This window comes from Xyrauchen texanus, chromosome 5 (assembly GCF_025860055.1).
Source record: "Xyrauchen texanus isolate HMW12.3.18 chromosome 5, RBS_HiC_50CHRs, whole genome shotgun sequence".
Taxonomy (NCBI): domain Eukaryota; kingdom Metazoa; phylum Chordata; class Actinopteri; order Cypriniformes; family Catostomidae; genus Xyrauchen; species Xyrauchen texanus.
Window position 1 is genome coordinate 42,725,388 of NC_068280.1, and position 22,445 is coordinate 42,747,832.

General features: G+C 43.3%; 1 protein-coding gene across 2 annotated transcripts in view; it reads left to right on the plus strand.

Moving 5' to 3' along the window:
• LOC127644006 (G protein-coupled receptor kinase 4-like) overlaps positions 1-22,445 on the plus strand; it is a 63,547-nt gene that overhangs the window by 35,798 nt on the left and 5,304 nt on the right. Inside the window, exons 6-15 of one of the 2 annotated variants that reach the window (XM_052126993.1) lie at positions 201-293; positions 773-836; positions 1,219-1,359; positions 10,431-10,621; positions 12,450-12,487; positions 13,688-13,777; positions 14,135-14,343; positions 14,824-14,961; positions 18,975-19,112; positions 19,654-19,834. In XM_052126993.1, the coding sequence (XP_051982953.1) occupies positions 201-293; positions 773-836; positions 1,219-1,359; positions 10,431-10,621; positions 12,450-12,487; positions 13,688-13,777; positions 14,135-14,343; positions 14,824-14,961; positions 18,975-19,112; positions 19,654-19,833 (1,282 nt within the window). In that variant the 3' untranslated portion in view covers position 19,834. The remainder of the gene's footprint in view (positions 1-200; positions 294-772; positions 837-1,218; positions 1,360-10,430; positions 10,622-12,449; positions 12,488-13,687; positions 13,778-14,134; positions 14,344-14,823; positions 14,962-18,974; positions 19,113-19,653; positions 19,835-22,445) is intronic. The other variant, XM_052126994.1, reaches the window with a different exon arrangement.

Consider the following 22,445-nt stretch of genomic DNA (forward strand, 5'->3'; position numbering starts at 1 on the left):
GCCAGTTTCTACCAGGAAATCTGCAGTTTTCTCAGTTTATTTAGTGTCTAGCTCCCATGGAGCTATTTACATAGTCTCAGAAGGTTTATGTTTTCTGATGGTATGCCATTTTGTAATAAAATCATAAATGCCTTGTGTCTATTTTAACTGAGCCTACACACCTTTTTTTATTCAAGCTGTCTTTCTTTCACTCTCTTCAGGATAGTTCGTGAATACTTAAGTGGGGCTCCATTCTCAGAATATCAGGAGACAATGTACTTCTCCCGTTTTCTCCAGTGGAAGTGGTTAGAGAGGTGAGTGGCATCTCCATCAACTTTTCTGATTTTTGGATTCTGAACACCTCTCACTCTAATAAACAGCCTTAATTGAACTGAATCTCTATGAAGATCTGTATTCCTAATTTATGATCAGAATTTGTTGTTGAATTACATTTTTTATACCATTGACATAGCTTTGCATTAATTGTTAAGCTGTTTATATTACAGACCCATTGTCACATTTGTATTTACATAACATAATTATAAATCTCATCCTTTTTGATTAAAATATTAGAATATTAATTTAAATTAATCTGTAAGCATGCATGTCATGTGGTATCCTGAATGGTCAATCTTCAAAATGACACATTGCTTTTGGTTAAAAAAAAATTATGGGTCCACAGCATCACAGATCAACTTTGAATCACAACACAGCCAGTGATGAAGGATTTGCTAATAAAACACTGAAAATACTGAGATTTGTGCAGTGAAATTATTTTAACTTTCTTTTGCAGGCAGCCTGTAACCAAAAACACCTTCAGACACTACAGGGTATTGGGAAAGGGCGGATTTGGTGAGGTGGGTAGTTTCATTATTGCCAATTTGAGTATTTTTGAGTAGTTGCAGTTTTTATGACTTCATTACTTCCATAAAATATTTTAAAATATGTTGCAAGTGAATAGTGAACAGAATTTTGAATCTTCAAAAATCACTCAAAGGCAGCATAAAATTAATCTATACAACTCCAGTGGTTAAATCCATGTTTTCTAAAGCAATATGATAGGTGTGAGTGAGAAACAGATCAATATTTAAGTCTTTTTTTCTATAAATCACTTTTGATATGCATGAAGAATGTGTATTAAGCAAAAATAACTGTTTTTACCTTTCTGTCTAATGTTTCTCTTCCCTTTTGCTTTCCCTCTTTCATCCTATTTATCTTTTCCACCATACGTGTCCTCAGGTTTGTGCCTGCCAGGTTCGTGCCACTGGTAAAATGTATGCCTGTAAAAAGCTGGAGAAGAAACGGGTGAAGAAAAGAAAAGGTGAAGCAATGGCATTAAATGAAAAACGCATTTTAGAAAAAGTTAACAGTAGTTTTGTAGTAAGTACTACTTTCTTTTTATTCCTCATTTTTTACTTTTAACCTAACGGTCACAGTTGCATGTTGGTCTTGTCTGTATTATTTGTGCATTAAAAGCTTGACACACTCTTTATGTGATTCAGTTTCCGTGAGGAGTTTTAGGGATATTAAAATTTGACTTATTTTCCTGCTGTCTAAGAAGTGAATCTCTTAATCAGATGATTTTATGAAGGGGAACTTTGCTAAATATTGTCAGAGTTAAGTAGTGCTTAACAAATTGCAGGGTGTTTCTTCAAATATGGGCACTTTTTAGCACTGTTGACTTGATATAAACTTAAAATAAATGTTCATACTCTCACTAGTTCATATCATTTGTTCACTTACAATGTCCAACAGAGGACATACAGTACATGCATTTCAGGAGAATTCTTTTATTTTGGTGATTTTTTTTTTTTTTAAATATCTTTCCACCACATCTCAAATTATTATGCAATGTTTCTGATAGCATTCTGTGGTAGAAATGGTAACATTTTAAAACATTTCTGATAAAATAGCAGGCATAGGCTATCATAGCTAGCATTTTATGTATCCACAAACAGTATTTTTCCCATTGGGCATATTTGACAATTACAATTGTTTGCCCTTTTTTTTTTTTTCGTAAGTGATATTTAGATTCATATTTCATCTCAGGCATGCTCTTCACTGATACTTTTGTCTCCTTAGGAACCAAGTACACAGACCTTTGATAAAACTTTATTAGTGGCAGAATTGTTTGTTGTAATGGAAATTAAGATATGCCATAATTTATAAATTAAATATAATTTAAAAATGTATAGTTTTTTTTTTTTTCATTTTCACATTAAATTTTGTGAAGCTTTAGGGAAAGATTGTTTCACTCTGTTTAGATTATTATTGTCACGTTCCTGTGTTGTCTACCCTATGTTCTCTGTTTCACCCATCACGTTTATGTCATGTTTCCGTGTGGTCTGCTCCGTGTTTTCCGTTTCACCCGTCACCGATCCCATTCCATGTCACGTTTTCCCTGTTGTCCGCCCTGAGTCTCACTGTCCGTGTGTAAAACTACAATTCCCACAATTCCTGGCCTCTTTCACTGCCTGCACTCTTCATTGTTCTCACCTGTGTCTCGTTTAGTCTTCATTGTGTTTGTGTATTTAACCGTGTTTGTTTCTCCTTTCCCCTGTCGGTCTTTGTTGTATGTAGATGCCTGTTTCCCATGTTTCCGTCGTTGTTTTTGCAACAGTTATCCCAGTGTATGCCTTCTGTGTTATGTTAACCCTTGGTTTGCCTTTCGTGTTTTTTTTACCTTTTCCCATCGTGGATGTTTCCTTTGTTCTTGTTCTTTTGTGTTGCCTTTTATTTTTAATAAACCTTACTGCGTTTAGATCCTCGTCCCGTGTCTACCTTCACCGTCATTCGTGACAGAAAGACCGATCGCCAAATGGATCTAGCAGCGGTTTTCCTCGAACTGGCCCGGGCAAATTTTCCCATCCGCGAGTACTCACGACTCTTCTGCACGGTCGCCATCCACACCGGGTTCGACGACGACGCCCTGAAGACCATCTACTGGGTCGGGTTACCGTCATCCCGGCGGGGAGAGGCGCCGGAACCCGGAGACCACCCGTGGAGGGAGTACGTGAATCTCGTTCTGAGAAAACTCGCGCCCGAGGAACCACCCCTCGTGATTCCGGCTGTCGAGCCTGAGCTCCTGCCTACCCGGATCGTTGAGCCAGCGCTGCCAACTTCTTCCGCCCGGAGGAGGAGGAGAAGGAAAGCCTCCGCTCTCCAGCTCACGTCTGCTACGGTCAGTGAGCCAGCGCCTACGCCTGCCACGGTCAGCGATCCTGAGCTCAAGCCTGCCGCGGTCCGCAAGCCAGCGCTGCCAGCCTCGACCGTCCCTGAGCCAGCGCTGCCAGCCTCGACCGTCCCTGAGCCAGCGCCTGTAGCCTCGACCGTCCCTGAGCCAGCGCCTGTAGCCTCGACCGTCCCTGAGCCAGCGCCTGTAGCCTCGACCGTCCCTGAGCCAGCGCCTGTAGCCTCGACCGTCCCTGAGCCAGCGCCTGTAGCCTCGACCGTCCCTGAGCCAGCGCCTGTAGCCTCGACCGTCCCTGAGCCAGCGCCTGTAGCCTCGACCGTCCCTGAGCCAGCGCCTGTAGCCTCGACCGTCCCTGAGCCAGCGCCAGCAGCCATGAGCGTCCCTGAGCCAGCGCCAGCAGCCATGAGCGTCCCTGAGCCAGCGCCAGCAGCCATGAGCGTCCCTGAGCCAGCGCCAGCAGCCATGAGCGTCCCTGAGCCAGCAGCCATGAGCGTCCCTGAGCCAGCAGCCATGAGCGTCCCTGAGCCAGCGCCAGCAGCCATGAGCGTCCCTGAGCCAGCGCCAGCAGCCATGAGCGTCCCTGAGCCAGCGCCAGCAGCCATGAGCGTCCCTGAGCCAGCGCCAGCAGCCATGAGCGTCCCTGAGCCAGCGCCAGCAGCCATGAGCGTCCCTGAGCCAGCGCCAGCAGCCATGAGCGTCCCTGAGCCAGCGCCAGCAGCCATGACCGTCCCAGGGCCAGCGCCAGTAGCCATGACCGTCCAAGGGCCAGCGCCAGTAGCCATGACCGTCCAAGGGCCAGCGCCCCTCGAGCCTTCTAGGGCTCTGCCTTCTGAGCCTCCCAGGGCTCCGCCTCTCAAGCCTCTCGAGCCTCCCAGGGCTCCGCCTCTCAAGCCTCTCGAGCCTTCCAGGGCTCCGCCTCTCAAGCCTCTCGAGCCTTCCAGGGCTCCGCCTCCCGAGCCTTCCTGGGCTCCCCCTCTCAAGCCTCCCGTGCCTCCCAGGGCTCCGCCTCCCGAGCCTCCTAGGGCTCCGCCTCTCTGGTCTCTCGAGTCTTCCAGGGCTCCTCCTCCCAAGCCTCCCAGGGCTCCGCCTCTTGAGTATCTTGGGTCTTCCGGGGCTCCGCCCCTCGAGCCTCTCGGGCCTTCCAGGGCTCCGCCTCTCAAGTCTCTCGAGCCTCCAAGGGCTCCTCTCGAGCCTTCCAGGGCCCCCGCCTTTCAAACATCTCAAGCCTCCAAGGGCTCCGCCTCTCAAGCCTCTCGAGCCTTCCAGGGCTCCGCCTCTCAAGCCTCGAGCCTTCCAGGGCTCCGCCTCTCGAGCCTCCCGAGCCTTCCAGGGCTCCGCCTCTCGAGCCTCCCGAGCCATCCAGGGCTCCGCCTCCCGAGCCTTCCTGGGCTCCGCCTCTCGAGCCACCCAGGGCTCCGCCCCCGAGCCTCCTACGGCTACGGCTCCTCTCCCAGAGACTCCCGAGCCTCCTACGGCTCTGCCCCCAGAGACTCCAGAGCCTACCAGGTCGTCGCCTCTGAAACCTCCCACGGCGCCACCTCCCTTGGCTCCACCTCATGAACCTTCCTCGGCTCCGCCTCCTGGACCTGCCTTGGCCCGGCCTCCGGGGCCTCCCTCGGCTCTGTCTCCTGAGCCTCCCTTGGCTCCGCCTCCAGAGCCTTCCAGGTCTCCGCCCCTAAAGCCTCTTACGGCGCCACCTTCCTCGGCTCCGCCTCCTGAGCCTTCCTCTACTCCACCTCCTGAACCTTCCTCGGCTCCGTCTCCTGAATCTCCCTTGTCTCCGCCTCCAGAGCCTTCCAGGTCTCCGCCCCTAAAGCCTCTTACGGCGCCACCTTCCTCGGCTCCACCTCCTGAACCTTCCACGGCTCCACCTCCTGGGCCTGCCTCGGCCCGGCCTCCGGGGCCTCCCTCGGCTTCGTCTCCCGAGCCTCCCTCGGCTCCACATCCTGAGCCTCCCTCGACTCTGCCTCCTGATCCCCCAGAGCTTTCCTTGGTTCCGCCTCCCTTGGCTCCGCCCCCTGGATCTCTCTCTCTCTCTCGGCTCCGCCTCCTGGGCCTCCGAGCCATCCTCGGCTCCGCCTTCCTCAGCTCCGTCTCCGGAGCCTCCAGAGGCCCCCTCAGCTCCGCCTCCTGAGCTTCCGGAGCCTCCCTCAGCTCCGCCTCCTGAGCCTCCAGAGCCTCCCTCAGCTTCGTCTCCAGAGCCCCTCTCAGCTCCGCCTCCGGGACCTGTCCCTGTCCGATGGCCTCCTCCCAGGCTCCCTGAACCGGCCCCTGCTATACGGCCATCTCCCAGAGCACCTAAACTTGTCCCTGCTCGGTCGATACCTCCCTGGCCTCCTAAGCCTATCCCTACCCTGTGGACGCCCCCCCAGGCCACCTGACCCGGTTCCCTTCACACATCCCCAGAGACTGCTTGCTTGCCCTCTCGGCCTCCCTGGTCTGCCTGTCTGCTCTTTGTGCCCCCGTGGACTGCCTAATTGCCCCTTGTGCCCCCGTGGACTGCCTAATTGCCCCTTTTTCCCCCATGGACTGCCTAATTGTTCCTTGTGTGTTGCCTTTTATTTTTAATAAACCTTACTGCGTTTAGATCCTCACCGTCATTCGTGACAATTATAGTATTTTAATATGGGACAATGGTAAAATAAGAAAATCTGTATATAAAATGCATTTGAAAAGTAGTTTTGTGGTTCAATTTAATGTGACCTTAATATACTGAAACAACAACAAAAAAAATCTGTTGGTTGATATCAGTTAGTTTTCATAAAAATTAACCCGTGGGACATTAAATAGCTCGTAGGTGAAGAAACACTCTGCTATGAACTGAATTATGTTCTTACTTCCTCACTAGCTTTATCACAAAGAGATGCTGCTGCTTTATAACAGCTGTTTGGCTATGATCCACAAAGTCAGTCATAAACATTCCTTTAATATTACTGTGAAAAAATTATTTTTTCAAATAAAACGTATAATCATCCAGCAGCTCTCAAACAACCTTGAAATAGCCACAACAAACTTAGAAAGTGTGACATTTAAATAACCCTGATACTGTAGATCTGTTATGAGTTTTACTTTGTCTTGATTTTATTCTATATAAAAAGTAATGCTTTCAAAGAATGTTGCAACTATTCCAAGGTTGTTTAAACATTGCTTTATAATAGATGTTTCAAATAAAGAAGAAACCTTTTCCATGAGATAATTGACTCATTTGGCAGGTAACTAGCTAGGTAGTTCTCTAACCTTACTTAGCTTGCTTCCCCAATCTCGCAAAACCACACCACAGCCCTGCTTAAAGTTAGGATGGTGCAAGTGTAGTATAAGTGGGGATTCTGCAAGTAAAAATGTTTTTTTTTGTTGTTTTTTTTTCACGTGGTCAGTCTGTCTTGAAAAGTGTATACGTTATCACAAAAAAAATGTCTATATGAATGGGATTTTTGCTTCCAGAACACTTCATTTGCACTCCGATGTTTTTATAAAATGATTTCCTTGTGAATTGTTGATTAAAGGAGCTAAAGGGTTTTAGTACTATCAAGTAGAAAAGCAATATGTAGTACACTTAAAGAGAATAATAGAAAACAAAGACAAAATGCAATGTTGTTTTAGAGAACAGACATCTTCCACTGGTGTGTGTGTGTAATATGCTCGTGCCATTTTGGGATTTAAAAATAATTTTTTCATCCTAATGTAATTTCAAATGTCTGTTCGTTTCATTTTCCATGGAACGCACACATTTTCCATGGAGATGTTTGGCAAAAAGTCCTGGCTGCTCTTTACCATACAGTGAAAGTGAAAATCTTGCTGTAAATCTTCAAATGTGACCCAAAAGGCACTATAAATGTATAGTTAAAGTGGTCATATGACTTTGCTAAAAATGTTCCCTTCTGCCGTTTCTCTCAAATCTCATATGTGCCATTTGTTAATGTACGTGAACGCAGAGATTTTCGTCAATTAACAATTCCTCAGATTCAGTTACGGCCTCTTCTTCACACAAAGCTGTTGCATGGCTTGTAAAGATGTGGAAAATAGCACATGAGTTGAATGGACCACTTTTATGATACATTTAAAGTGCTTTTTTTGTCATATTTTGAGCTTGACAGCCAGGTCCCCATTCACTTTCATTTTGTGGAAAATAATGTGGCCAGGACAGAATTTCTACCTATGAGCTGCATGGAAGACAGAAAACCATACGAGTTTGCAATGAAAAGAGGGTGACTGCAAATGAAAATCGGTCACTAAAATGGGAAAATTGACATTTTAGGACCCTAAAATAATGGAGTATTTTTAATAGAGACCAACCAACTGAACATGTGCACACACACATAGCACACAGTGCCTGCAGCGAAATGTCAACCTCTGATTCATTCCACTACAGCTGTAGAGCACCTTAGCCTTTGTCCACCCACCCACACACTAACACACACACGCACACAGCCATATACACATACTGGTGAGTTGCGTTTAGTACTGCAGTGATGTGCAAGTGTATGTTAGATATGTAACATTTGTGTGAAAGTGTGTGTGTATGCAAAAGCATATATATGCGTGTGTGTGTGTCTGTGTGTGTGCATTCATACTACAGGCAGGAACGATTACTCCTCATGAACTACTTCACAAATGAGAACATCTCTGTTGCCTAGCAACGCTGACCAAACAGCAGCTTTATTGAGCGGAGTCAAGTGCTCTAATACCTAAACCCACACACATACACTCTCTCTCTCTCTCCAGCCCAGAGCTCATTCTGTATAAGTATCAGACTCTTGTTTAAAGTTGGGGACGTCAAGTAAACTTAAAATATAAAGTGACATAATGCTGTTATTAATGTGAGCTGTGCAGGATGGGAAACAGATTTTGCTCTCTTCACTGTCTCTCTGATTATGTCTATTAGCCAAAATGCATCTACACTGAAACAGAGAAAATGGCTTTTTTGATTGTCCAGCCAAATGTGGATTATAAAATAGTCTTAGTTTTTTTTTCTCTGAATCTGAGCATAGTTGAACCAAACCTGGCACACATGTGTAGTGGACCAGGTTTCACCACAGACAAGATTAAATCATATTCAATCACCAACCACTTTATTTGGTACACCCGTACACCTACTTATTCATGTGATTATCTAATCAGCCAATTGTGTGGCTGCAGTGCAATGCATAAAATCATGCAGATATTTATCAGTAGCTACAGTTAATGTTCACATCAACCATCAGGCTGATTTTTGGTGCCAGATGGGCTGATTTGAGTATTTTATGTAACTGCTGATCTCCTGGGATTTTGACACACAACAGTCTCTAGAGTTTACTCAGAAGGGTGCCAAAACAGTAAACATCCAGTGAGCCGCAGTTCTGCTGATGGAAGTGCCTTGTTGATGAGAGAGGTCAACAGCAGAAGACCACATCATGTTCCACTTCTGTCAGCCATGAACAAAAAGGTGAGGCTGCAGTGGGCACAGGCTCACCAAAACTGGACAGTAAAGACTGCTGTTGTCGAAATAACTGAAATCAAAAAAAAATTCCCCATTCTGATGGTTTATGTGAACCTTAACTAAATCTCCTGACCCATATCTGCATGATTTTATGCACTGCAGCCACGTGATTAGCTGATTAGGTAATCGCATGAATAAGTACTGAAGGTGTACACGTGTACCTACTAAAGTGGTTGGTGTATGTAGGTATATATAAACATCTGTCAATTAACTTTTTGTGTAATTAATTATGAGAAATAGTAAAGCATAAAAAAATTTCAAATAATAATGTACCTGGACTGTAATAAGAAATATTCCTACCATCCGAGTGTAACGTGATTTAGATGGGCAAGGAGGAGGCGAGAACCGGCTTGGCATCATACACCAGTGTATAAATATATAAATAATATTTTAATGAGCAACTAAACAAAAGACAAACACACACACGACGGACATGTCCGTAAACGATCTCTCTCTCCCGCACCACCGTCCGCAATCGGCCTTTATCCCTCTCGGAGGCTTAATTAGCATGATAAGGGACCGGGTGTGTATAATCATGACCTGGCCCCGCCCTCCGCCCTGCCACACCGAGCAATTCAAGTTTTAAGTACCACCTGTTTTCAGCAGGGGGCTGTAAACGAAACTTCAGCTGGATAGGCAACCCTCAGCTTTACAGACAACAAACGTGCCTCAATGTTTTCCCCCAACGAAAATGAAGACTTTTGAAAACGCTCTCTGGCAACAACAAACTTTGGAAAATGACTATGTTAGGAAACTGAAAACTACGTTTTCAAATAAAAACAGATTAGTGTGGACACGGCCTGAGATTTTGCATCATTGGTGACATTCTCAAATCATGCTGGATCACATGGATCATCAGGTTTCACACCAATTTACCAATCCGTATATACCAAATAATATGAAATGTATTTCTTTCAAATCAACTTTTTACTCAAATTATGCTGAAAATTATATAATGTTTATGAAATAAATTAAATCAGAAAAATGCAGAATAGAAGCCTTTTCCGTTGTGGTCACAGGATTTTGGACCCTACTCTACATATATACTGCAGATTATTTTACACTGAGGCAGCTCTAATTGGCTCCCATCAGTGTTCCGTTAGCATTACGCTTCACATAATGACGCAAAAGTTCCTTTGATGGTTCTTGTTGTCTTGTTAAGTTGCAGGTTCCCACAGTCACATCAACTTCTTGTTTGAGTTCACTGCCGCATTACCACATTTGCCTACTTCTGAAACCTGACCACCCACAATTATGGGTGTAACCACTTTATGGTGAGAACCCCTCCTTAACACTGCATTTTTTAACCTCTCCAGTGGTTCTCATGACGTGTCACTTAACAGAGAACAAAGGACACACTGGTGTAAAATGATAATAAACTGCAGTGATACTTAGATATAGCAGGTCTCATAGACTTGCATTGAAGGAAGGACCAAAGACATATCTATGGACCAGCATATCATTGAGATCATAGGACCAGTATATGACTACCTAGCAACTACCCATAACACCCTAGTAACCACATAAAAATCCCTTGCGAAGCACCCAGAGCATCCTAGCATCGTGGCAGCGAGTTTTGTATGGGAAAGCATCACTCACATTGTCTTCTGAAAATTTTAAAATCAAGTTTAACCACCCTTTCTAGTTTTTCTGCACACAAATGCAGTTATTCTTGCCATAATTTCTTTTCTGTTTTACATGCACCACAAAGTTTGTGTTTTGCCTTAATTCGTGAATAGATAACCATGCACCTCTCTCTCTCTCTCTTATTTTCTTTCCTAGGTTAGTTTGGCATATGCATATGAGACAAAGGATGCGCTATGTTTGGTGTTAACTATAATGAATGGTGGTGACCTAAAGTTTCATATCTATAATATGGGAAACTCTGGCTTTGATGAGCAGCGTGCAATCTTTTATGCTGCAGAGATTTGCTGTGGCTTAGAGGATTTACATCGAGAGAGGATCATCTACAGGTGTGTGTGTTCTTTGTGTCTGTGTGTATTAACAGGATCTGGTGTGAAATATATTTTGAATACTAGGCACTAGTTTCTATGGGCATGCACAATGCTCTATGTAAAACAAGTATACAAAAATTGAGCTTTGTACCGTTCAACTGGTCAATGATTAATCCGAATATTTAATTCAAGCCAACGCATTTCCAACGGCAAAGCCCATTAAACTTAAGAATGCGCTTCAGGTGTCTTTCACTTATAACGTACCCATGTATTAATGCTAAAGGCCGTACTATATCTTTATATGACAGTCCTAATTCAAAGTAAAATGTTATTTCATTAGTCATCTCCATCTCATGCTGACTGCTGTAGCATATGGTTACAGTGACGGAAGTCATTCCCTCAACATGAGATCTTGAGGCCACGACTTCACATTGCGTGGCCACGATATAAGGATGTCGTTCCCTCAACATAAGATCTCGAGGCCACGACATAAGGATGTCGTTACCTTGATAAAATTATATCGTGGCCACGACTTATCACATTCACACGAGTTAATATGACGTTCCTACGAATTAATATCTTCCCATGTGTTAATATGTTGTGGCCACAACAAAACCAAGTGAACCGAACATGTCCCCTCCCAGTCACCGTACATTTCCATGTAGTGTAGGTCTTTAATTCAAAACAGGAAAATTGTGGTGACAGTCCAAATAGATTAACTTTGGTTTAACAGTGATACTAAAAGAGCAGGATTATTATTATAATGAATGTTGAGTTACTTGGTCAACTGTAATTGGATTTAAACCATGTGTTGGCAGCCCAGATCATTAAGCTTTATACTACCACCCCCATATACAGTGGCCCCTCAAAAAAGTGTATAAATGCCAAAATATCAAACCAAGTTGCATTTATTTGAAATAAATTAGTTTGTTCAATTGTGAAACTTAACTTGGCACAAGCTAACAGGTCCTTTTGAACATCCTTTGATGCCGATTTCTTTTATTTATTTTTTTGGATACCTTCCTCCACCCCAGCGCCATTTGTTTAAATCTGTTTTGGCAGGATTGAATTTATACCTAATTGTGCAGAAGAGTCATGTCCTACATGTTTTATGCAGCAGGTCTTACATATGTTTAATTTTGCAGCAGCATATCTGTGTATGTACATGCAACAGCGTAAAAAGTTCTAGTCCACCAAGACCAAACCTGCTAACTTGTCATTTACGTTATATCCATTCATCCATCCATCCATCTTCAACCGCTTATCCGAAGTCGGGTCGCGGGGGCAGCTGCTCCAGCAAGGGGGCCCCAAACTTCCCTATCCCGAGCCGCATTAACCAGCTCTGACTGGGGGACCCCGAGGCGTTCCCAGGCAAGTGTGGAGATGTAATCTCTCCACCTAATCCTGGGTCTTCCCCGAGGCCTCCTCCCAGCTGGACGTGCCTGAAACACCTCCCTAGGGAGGCGGCCAGGGGGCATCCTTACCAGATGCCCAACCACCATTTACGTTATAATGCCTTAAAAATGTCAATACTGAAATATAGCACAAACACACTTTTCAAGCAAAATAATTTTCAACAAAAAGTTTGTAAGATTTTAGATAATAATACAATAGATAAATCTATAAAATTAAGACAATAAGTATTTGGTTACTCTTTTCAGACACCTGTGTGAACTTAAGGGGAACATTTGATTAAAAGTCATTAAAAAAAAAAAAGGTTGAGTATCATTTGTTTGCAGATGGCACTTGGTTTGACATTTTGTTATCTATAGCCATGAAATTATCACTATTATTATTATTATTGTTATTAGAGTTCTGTTCTGTTAATGACTTTACTTTTTTACAGGGACCTGAAACCTGAGAATATTCTCCTTGATGACCGTGGTAAGCAGCTTTCTATGTTCCACACTATTTTACTGTTTTAGTTTTTTGCCACAATATTCCCTTGTTTGTCTTTGCGATAACTTTCACTCTTGACCCCATTCACATCGCCGGCGGCATTGTCACTTGGTGTCACTAGACCCACTAGCAATTTGTGTCGCTAATGGGTGTTCCTACTGCATTTGCTCTAACATTATTGGTGGACTGTACAACTGGCCATAGTAGTTTTTGAAATGCTGCTTACAGATGATACTGCTGATAACGCTGCAATGAATCAGTTCTATTGCCTCTAAAGATGAACATTCTCCAGGAGTGTGTGATTTATATAACCTGCAGAAGTGCGTAATGAATCATATCATTAATAAAGGCAAATGTTATAATAGTATATGAATCGAACTTACTCTGAATGCCAGAAGGCCTCATTTCATTAGCTCATATGCGGTTATTGACAAATTATGTCTCCAATGTCTCTAGTGTATCTTCACTCACAACAGATGGGTGACATGACCTTCACTGTCTTCATTCTCATTGGTGGTTACTCCCAAATGTCGCTTTTCATTTGCATAAAGTTGCAATTTTCATAACTTATCTTTTCCCTCGCCATGGTGATCTCTGTCGCCAATGGTCGCGGCAGCTCGTGTCGCCGGAAGTTGCTCTGTTCTCATTGAAAATGTATGGGATTATGTCGCTCTGTCACGCGATGCCGCTGGTGCTGTGGACGGGACTTAAGGGCCCTAATTTAAGAGCGCTATGCCTTAAGCACAGTGCTATGCAATACTTCATGCATGCAAAGTCAGTGGGCATGGCCATGACGTTTTGATATTTTCATGCAAGTATGCTTTAAGTATAGTCACAAGAGGTTTGGTGAAACCGTGCACGCAAATCGCTAATGGGCTGGGTCAAGTGCAATTTAATTCTGATGTTCTTTTCCAGTTTTTGCACCATCTGCATCATATTCATGCAAGCAGCATTGATATGAAGACAGCCCATTCATAAGAATTTGGTAGCATGAACGAACATTGCACTTAGCGCAGGCACAAACATGGGCTCTATGCTTGTGTTCCTAGGAAACACATTTTGAATTATTGTTATTTCTTCAATCAGAGCATTTATCTCTATAAGAATGCCTGGACCGTTTAGAAGTGTCATGTTTGGACTTGTCAGGTCCAATATTGAATATTTTAACAGGATGTTGATCTCCAGGGCACATCCGTATATCAGATCTAGGATTGGCCGTCCAGATTCCAGAAGGAGAGACGATACGAGGGCGTGTCGGCACAGTGGGATATATGGGTAAGAGTCAGTCACATTCCGTATCACTTGACCCATGCTTGTTATTTTTGTAAATCATTGGTTCTCAACTGGTGGGTTTCAACCCAAAAACGGGATGCAGGTCTGTTCTAATAGGGTTGTGGACAGCAGGAAAAACAATGGTAAATGCATATAATAAAATGCAATTAACCATGTAATTGTGAATAGGATAGCAAAAACAATTGGCTTGTCAATATTTAGTTCAGTTTTTGTTCCATGTGTTAGGTTGGTTTAGTAAATCAGACTTTTGCTGTTGTTTACGCCTCTACAAAATTGTCAGTTTTCTTATTCTGCCTATGTCATTTAAATAGCTTTAAATGTTGTTGTGTTTGTGTTTAGCTCCAGAGGTCATTCAGAATGAAAGCTACACCTTTAGTCCTGATTGGTGGGGTTTGGGCTGTCTGATATATGAGATGATTCAGGGTCAGTCTCCGTTCCGCCGTCGTAAAGAGCGCGTGAAGAGGGAGGAGGTGGACCGCCGTGTGTGCGAGGACCAGGAGGAATACTCTGACAAATTCTCTGAAGATGCTAAAGGCATCTGTCGACAGGTGCACGCTTTATACTCTGTAGTAATGTTACAGGAATAGTTCACCCAAATGTGAAACCCATTATTATTTTCATTCTTCTTATAAACAAAAAGGAGATGTTAGGCAGAATGTCTGAACAGCTCTTTTCCATACAACAAAAGGATTTGGTGATTTTTGCTGCCAAAAGGATAAAAAAAAAAAAGCACCATCACCTGTACTGTATCATAGATCAAATTTCACAATTGGCTTTTAAGGATGCAGTGAAAACTATATTTTTTGCATTCTGTCTGAACATCATGTTGGGGTAGAAGGGAGTTTCTTATGAGAAAGTATCTCTTTATGAGTTACTATGTAGTTGTGGAGGAGTGTGTGTTGTTTAGTCCTATCTTATGGCACCATAGAAAACTGTGACCTCTAAGTCCAATTTAGTATCATGGTCCACTGAGATTTCTCCTCTTCTGTCTCAGCGTATTTTTTTTTCTCTTTTCTTGGACTTTACAGTTGTTATGTAAAGATCCAAAGGAACGCTTGGGGTGTCAAGGTAGTGGAGCTGCTGAAGTCAAACTGCATCCCATTTTACGCAACATCAACTTCAAGCGATTGGAGGCCAACATCCTTGACCCGCCCTTCTGTCCTGATGTGAGTTAATGGTTGGCTATTTTCATGTTCAGTTTTTCTTATTAGACTAAATAGGCAAATAAGACGCTATGGCATTTTTGTCAAGGAAAGCATGCTAGAGTCAGAGGTTCACATCTCAGTTCAAATACTTACACTACACACTAATAGAATGTACTACTTTGGTGATTAGAAAGCACATTCTTTCTTAGTATGTAGAAAGACAGTATACCGATATTGGGACATATTACCATGTCGTAAAAAATTACATCTTGATACCACAGGCCCCTTTGTTGCATACTGTTTGCATGTAAGCATTAGCATGAAGCTAAATTAATTACCATACATTTGAATATTACTTCACATTTACGTTCATATATTTAAAAACTGGCATACTATTTAAATGTACTGTGATTTGGAATGCAATAAAAGATCATGTGGGAGCTGTGGCCACATATGCTTCAGTTATGTTGAGCCCTGGTGCTTATTGACAAGATTCTGGTTAGAATCTGGCTTGCAACATTTCTGTCTAATGTTGTAATGAATAAAATGGCAAAAGGGATATTATAAGACCCTGAATTCTGATTGGATGAGCCGTGTTCCAAGCCATTGTAAAATTACTATAAACGCACATCTCTTACCGCACAACATCTGAATTTCATATTAATGCACCAAATTGGAGGATTATGGCTTTTGATGCTACTATACCACAGACATGGAAGATTTTGCTATCAGTTTTGATTAAAAGTTGATGAAAGATGGGAGGAGATTGACTTATCAAATAACTTATCTTGACAAAAACAAAATGTCAAGACATGCTAAAATTAACGAGAGGGATATAGAGGAATTGGAGAAATTAAGAAATGAAATGAGATTATGTGGGCTGTTTGCTGTTTTGAAACCTGGTGTACTGAGAAAAACGTAGCTCTGCATTTTTTTTAAATCACCAAATCAGAGCTTAACGTCTCAGGTATTGTTGTAACATCCATTTCCTGATGGAGGGAATGAGACATTGCGTTGATGTAGTGACTCAAGGGGTCACTCTTTGGAGCCCCTACAATCTTTGAGAAAAAGCCAATGAGAATTGGCGAGTGGAATTTGCATGCCACTCCCCTGGACATACGGGTATAAAAGGAGCTGGAATGCGGCCCCTCATTCAGGTTTTATGCTGAGGAGGAGAGACAAGGTCTTGGCCATTTTTGCGGATTGTACAGCATTGCGGCAAGAGGGACACAATGTTTTGTTCCCTCCATTGCCCTATAGAAAAATACCACAACAGCTGAACCATGTTACATGAACTGCGGATCCTCTGCTGCGTGCGTAATAGCAGGTATATCAGTCTGCACGTAACCTCCCTCAGCCATGGCCCTTCTCTCTATTAGATTTGGCTGGGGCCATCTAATTCCATTATACACATCGGGGAAGGTGTTCTTTTTCTTTCCTATTCTTTCAGGGGGAAAAGACCCCACGGAGACCACATCCTGCCCAAAGGGGAGGTAACATTATGCAATATGACACGTGGGCTCATCTGCCGCACATGGAAGAGGCACGGTGGTAGGTCCTGCCTCGAAGGGTAGGAGCTCTACAAACACAGCGACTGGGACAGAGAAAGCTCTGCCCAAGGGAGACCTTACTGAGGAAAATACATCACAGGGGTTACCGGAGTAGTCGGCACCTGTGAAGCACCTATCCCAGTACAGGACATATTAGTACCTGTAGTGGGTCTGGCTGCGAACTCCTCCACTGAATTCGCGAGCCACATCCAGGGTTCACGGGTTCGTGAACTCGCATGGGAAAGAAGCGCACATCTTCGCCTCATGGAGGGGAAAGGCGCTGTACACAATAGCCGCCAGTTGTCCTGTAACCCTGCCTGTTCGTACCTGAAAATCCATGGGATGAAACCGGCTCAACCCCAGAGACCAAAAAGTCTCAAAGGTATTGGGTGTTGCCAACCCGATGCCCTGCAGATGTAAGCCAGAGAGGTCCCACCGGCCATTGCCCCATATTCCCAAAGGGGCGGGCACGGCCTGGCCTGGTATGCCAGCATGATGGCGTTCATGATCCAGTTGGCAAGCCTCCGTTTGGAGGCAGCGTTCCCTTTCCGCTGTACGCCAAAGCAGATAAAGGGGTCATGGGAACCTTGAGCACATAGCCCGGTCGGGGTCTCAGGATCACGTGAGAATCTACCAGACCGAACTCCAGGCAAGTGTCATTGAGAGAAAAAGCTTGCAGGTCCCCAACCCTCTTGATGGACGTGAGCGCAATCAGGATTGCCGTCTTTAAGGAGAGGGCTTTCAGCTCGACTGACTCTAGTGGCTCAAAGGGGGCTCTCCGAAGACCCAGGAGGACCATGGAGCGATCCCATGATAAATTATGATAACTGGGTAAGAGGCATGGCTTAGGAGGATTTAGCCTCCGGGCGCCTCTGAGGAACCTGATGATCAGGTCGTTCTTCCTCAAGGTCTTACCATCCACGCGTCATGGTGCGCCGCTACAGCCACCCCTTCAGCCTCTCCTGCAGGAGGGAAAGCACTGACCTAATGCGCATCTCCCTCAGAAAGAACACTAATTTATGAACAAACGCTACTTCAGGGCAAATAGCTGCCATGTAGAGGGAGCTTTGGCCTGAGTGACCACTTAAATCTTCCCTTAAAGGGTCTGTGCAAGTAGGCTCACTGTGGTGAGGGGGGGGGGCTCTACGCTGTGGCCGAGGACTGGGCTCGGGCTGTGGCGGATCTGGGCTTTCGCCGCCACAGAGGAGGACGTGAGGATCTGGGCTTTCGCCGCCTCATGAGCCGTGCCGGGGCAAGATGTGTTGTATCGCCTCAGTCTGCTTCTTCTCCGCCAAGAACTGCTGGGCAAAGTCCTCGAATTTCTTGCGTTGAGAAAGCGAACATTGTCAGTGTCCCTCATGCCGACCAGATCCAGCCATAGGTAGCGCTCCTAGCACTTGCCGCCTCATCAAAATGCACTTAGCCTGACACAAGCACCTCTGGTTCATCGGTGTGTACCATTAACGGAAATGTCCAAATAAATATCAACAATAATTCTGATAATTAGAAAGTCATAGAATTATCTTATGTTTATAGTGACCATACGTTCATTCAATGATCTTAGGAACTATATTAATTGGTGGAAGAATTTGTTATTGTGCTGATTATATTTGTTATTAATAAATTGAATTATTAATGTCTTTGATTGCTGTTCCAGCCGTTTTATAAAAGCAATAAGACACTTGAGTCCGTGCCTTACAATGATTTACCACTGGTAATGGGGTTTTTCTAAGAACACCACTTACTCATGGAAAAATCACTGTAAGGCATTATTTATACTCTCAGTTCTATTTTTTTAATTTAATTGATTTATCCCTGTTTCTCTCAATTTGGAATGCCCAATTCCCACTACTTAGTAGGTCCTCGTGGAGGTACGATTACTCAACTCAATCCAGGTGGCGGAGGACAAGTCCCAGTTGCCTCTGCTTCTGAGACAGTCAATCCGCGCATCTTATCTTGTGGCTTGTTGTGCATGACACCGTGCATAGGAGGCTCATGCTACTCTCCGCGATCCACGCACAACTTACCATGCATCCCATTGAAAGCGAGAACCATGAATCGCGACCACAAGGAGGTTACCCCATGTGACTGTACCCTCCCTAGCAACCGGGCCAATTTTGTTGCTTAGGAGACCTGGCTATAGTCACTCAGCACACCCTGGATTTGAACTCAGGACTCCCGGGGTGGTAGTCAGCATCAATACTCTTTGAGCTATCCAGGCCCTCATAATGTCTGTACTATTTCGTTTGATATTATATTTTGCATCTAATACAATGATATTCAAGCATTTTGAAGTTTGATTTAAATGTCTGAAAGTGTTAAAATACTTTTTGGGCCACTGTATATTCATTACACTTGATGCATATGACTATGTATTTATGCATATGTTTATATTTGATTTCCTCTCGGCTGTAGTAAAGCATTTTGACAAGATTATGAGATTGCAGGTTTGTTTATGCATGTCTTATCTGCTGTTTCTACCAGCCACGTGCAGTGTACTGCAAGGATGTTCTGGACATTGAGCAGTTTTCTACAGTCAAAGGCGTAAACCTCGACCCTACAGATGATGACTTCTACCACAAGTTTGTAACGGGGAGTGTCTCCATCCCCTGGCAGAATGAGGTACTGCACCCTGGTCAGACCATAACAGTAACATAGCAATACATGTATTTATTTGAGTATTTATACCACACTTTCAATTTGTCATTCAGATTGCTTTACTTGCATTCCAAGGTTGTTGATAAAGTTTCTGTAAATGCACGGCTATAAAGTAGTTCCATGTTTGATGACCACATTACAGTTGCTTATCTCTTTGATAACCTTTTTTCCGAACAGACACTTTTGAACTAGCAACAGAGGTTCAAGCTGTTTCTGAGCAAGATACTTAATCAGCAAGCACATTTTAGGGATGAAATCCTGGAAAATATCTTGTGATAATCATAAATGAGAAGGATTTTTAGACATAACGTAGCAATCCATTAATTCTCCTGAGCTATATAAGAGTAATCTCTGAGCAATAACCTATGTGGTAATGTGGCAATGATGTGAAGCAGGGAACAGTGATAGAATGAATAGAACAAAGTGTGTTAAATTGTGTGCTTTGTGTGTGTGTGTGTGTGTGTGTGTATGTATGTGTGTGTGTGTGTGTGTGTGTTTATTTCAGATGATTGAGATGGAGTGCTTTAAGGAGATTAATGTTTTCGAGATGGACGGAGCACTGTGTTCTGATCTGGATGTGAACAGGCCAAACCCAGCACCCAAGCGAGGATTCTTCTACCGGTTATTCCACCGAGAGGCAAGTGCTAGCGTGCCGCCCGCCGTGATCAGAGGGGGTGGGGCTTGAGGTATTTCTGGCTCTGTCCACACATTTCCCACCTTCATCATTTGGTCTTGGTCTCTATGTACACTTGTTAACCATTTATGAACTTCAATGGTTAAACATTCTCTGCATGACTATACTTTTTTTTTTTTCACTCTCTCTGCTGATATTCACAAAAGGGGGGCATTTACATACAACAAATATAGATTTTTTTTATTTTTTATATTGGATATTTAAATATTCTGTTATGGCGTTATTTCCCTGTCAAATGTCGAGAGCGCATTATTGTAGCGAAAGTACATTAATGTTATGCTTGAGCCTGAATCCCTCTGCTCGTGCATGAATATAATGCGCCGAGCCGAATCCTCTGCTCGTGCATGGAACTGGCGCAGCTCTCAGATACACGCTGCTCTTGAAAGAATTTTCTCTGCGCTCGCTCAGAGAATATGCCTGCACTTAAAACGTGTTCATTGCAATCGCGAATCTCTCCTCTTACGCTTAAAGTAAGCGTGTTTGTGCTTAGACTGTGTCCCGTGCGTTCGCGCATGCCCAAGTACTCTTCTCTTCGATTTCTTTCTCTTTGCTCTTAGCATAAACGCTGTCAAAACGGCAACAACCAATCAGAAAAGGCTTCAACGACTGACCAATGAAAACGCGACATCGTACATGGAATCTTATTGGTTGATATTGAACCGCACATGTTCATGTGTTCAATCAAGACGATTCAATTCAATCAAGACGAGCCGAGATGGATCCGCAGAATCGACGATCTCAGGTAAACAGTTTTATTTGTTTTGATGTTAAATATGTCAAATGTATCTTAGAAATGTCTGGGAAGAGGGCGATTGGATTATTTTACATATAAATGACCTAGACTGTCAACCACATTCATACTACAGAGCTATGCTCATTGTAGTGAGATTTTTGAGCCAAATAGATTTGAAAGCCGATTCCAAAAGGCAAAAATAATATTTTACGTCTGATAATTAACATTTAAAGCCCTGTTTTAAGATCGTTTCTGATTAAATAGAACGGTTAAGATTGAAAGATTGGTTAGGGTTAGACCACTAGGAGGCCCTTCTGGCCCATATATATCTGTGTCTCATATTGACGCTAAAGGGTGCCATGTGCGTTGGTTTTATGACGCCTTGGTCCAAATTTTAATCTTAACCGTTCTATTTCATCAGAAACGATCTTAAAACAGGGCTTTAAGTGTAAAATACCGAACTTGTCCTTTAATCAAAATGCCTCTGATTGGCCAAACTGCATTAATTAAGCTCAACAGAAAGTGGGTGATTGATTAACGTTATAACACTCAACGCTGCAATCCGCGATAAAGAAAATCTATTGCAGATGACACTTTTCATTTCACATCACTTCATTCGTGACAACCATAATAGATATAGGACTAGCATAATTTTACGGGGCATGTTGCCACCTTATCTTCCCCCAAGTCTTTTTTCAGATTTTAATTTAGCAGTTGATCTCGCTTACGTACTTAATGTTTAATCACTGGTGTGATTGCACGAGACAATGTGTTAATTATCAGACTTAAAATATTATTTTTGCCTTTTGGAATCGGCTTTCAAATCTATTTGGCTCAAAAATCTCACTACAATGAGCATAGCGCCTGTAGTATGAATGTGGTTGACAGTCTAGGTCATTTATATGTAAAATAATCCAATCGCCCTCTTCCCAGACATTTCTAAGATACATTTGACATATTTAACATCAAAACAAATAAAACTGTTTACCTGAGATCGTCGATTCTGCGGATCCATCTCGGCTCGTCTTGATTGAATTGAATCGTCTTGATTGAACACATGAACATGTGCGGTTCAATATCAACCAATAAGATTCCATGTACGATGTCGCGTTTTCATTGGTCAGTCGTTGAAGCCTTTTCTGATTGGTTGTTGCCGTTTTGACAGCGTTTATGCTAAGAGCAAAGAGAAAGAAATCGAAGAGAAGAGTACTTGGGCATGCGCGAACGCACGGGACACAGTCTAAGCACAAACACGCTTACTTTAGCGAAGAGGAGAGATTCGCGATTGCAATGAACACGTTTTAAGTGCAGGCATATTCTCTGAGCGAGCGCAGAGAAAATTCTTTCAAGAGCAGCGTGTATCTGAGAGCTGCGCCCAGTTCCCGCGAGCAGAGGGATTCGCGCTCGGCGCATTATATTCCGCGCGCGAGCAGAGGGATTCGCGCTCGCGCATAACATTAATGTACTTTCGCGCTACAATAATGCGCTCTCGACATTTGACAGGGAAATAACTCCATATTCTGTTAACAATTCTGGAATCTTTGCACCTATGCAAGTGGAATGCCATAATACGTTGGCTGTGCAGGATAGTTTCAAATGTGTGATTTCCATGTTTAATGTAGATTTTGAACCTCAGTATATGGGTTTGTGTGCTCTTTTTGCTTAACTATGTAGTTTTGTTTATTGCATTATGACAAAAATGTATTTCGAAAAAGTTTTTTTTTACATAACATTTTGTAAAATTTTACAAAAATGATCACTAGATTACAGTGAGTCACTTACAATGGAAGTGAATGGGGCCAATTTTTGAAGAGTTTAAACAGAAATGTGAAGCTTAGAATTTTATTAAAAGCACTTATGTTAATTCTTC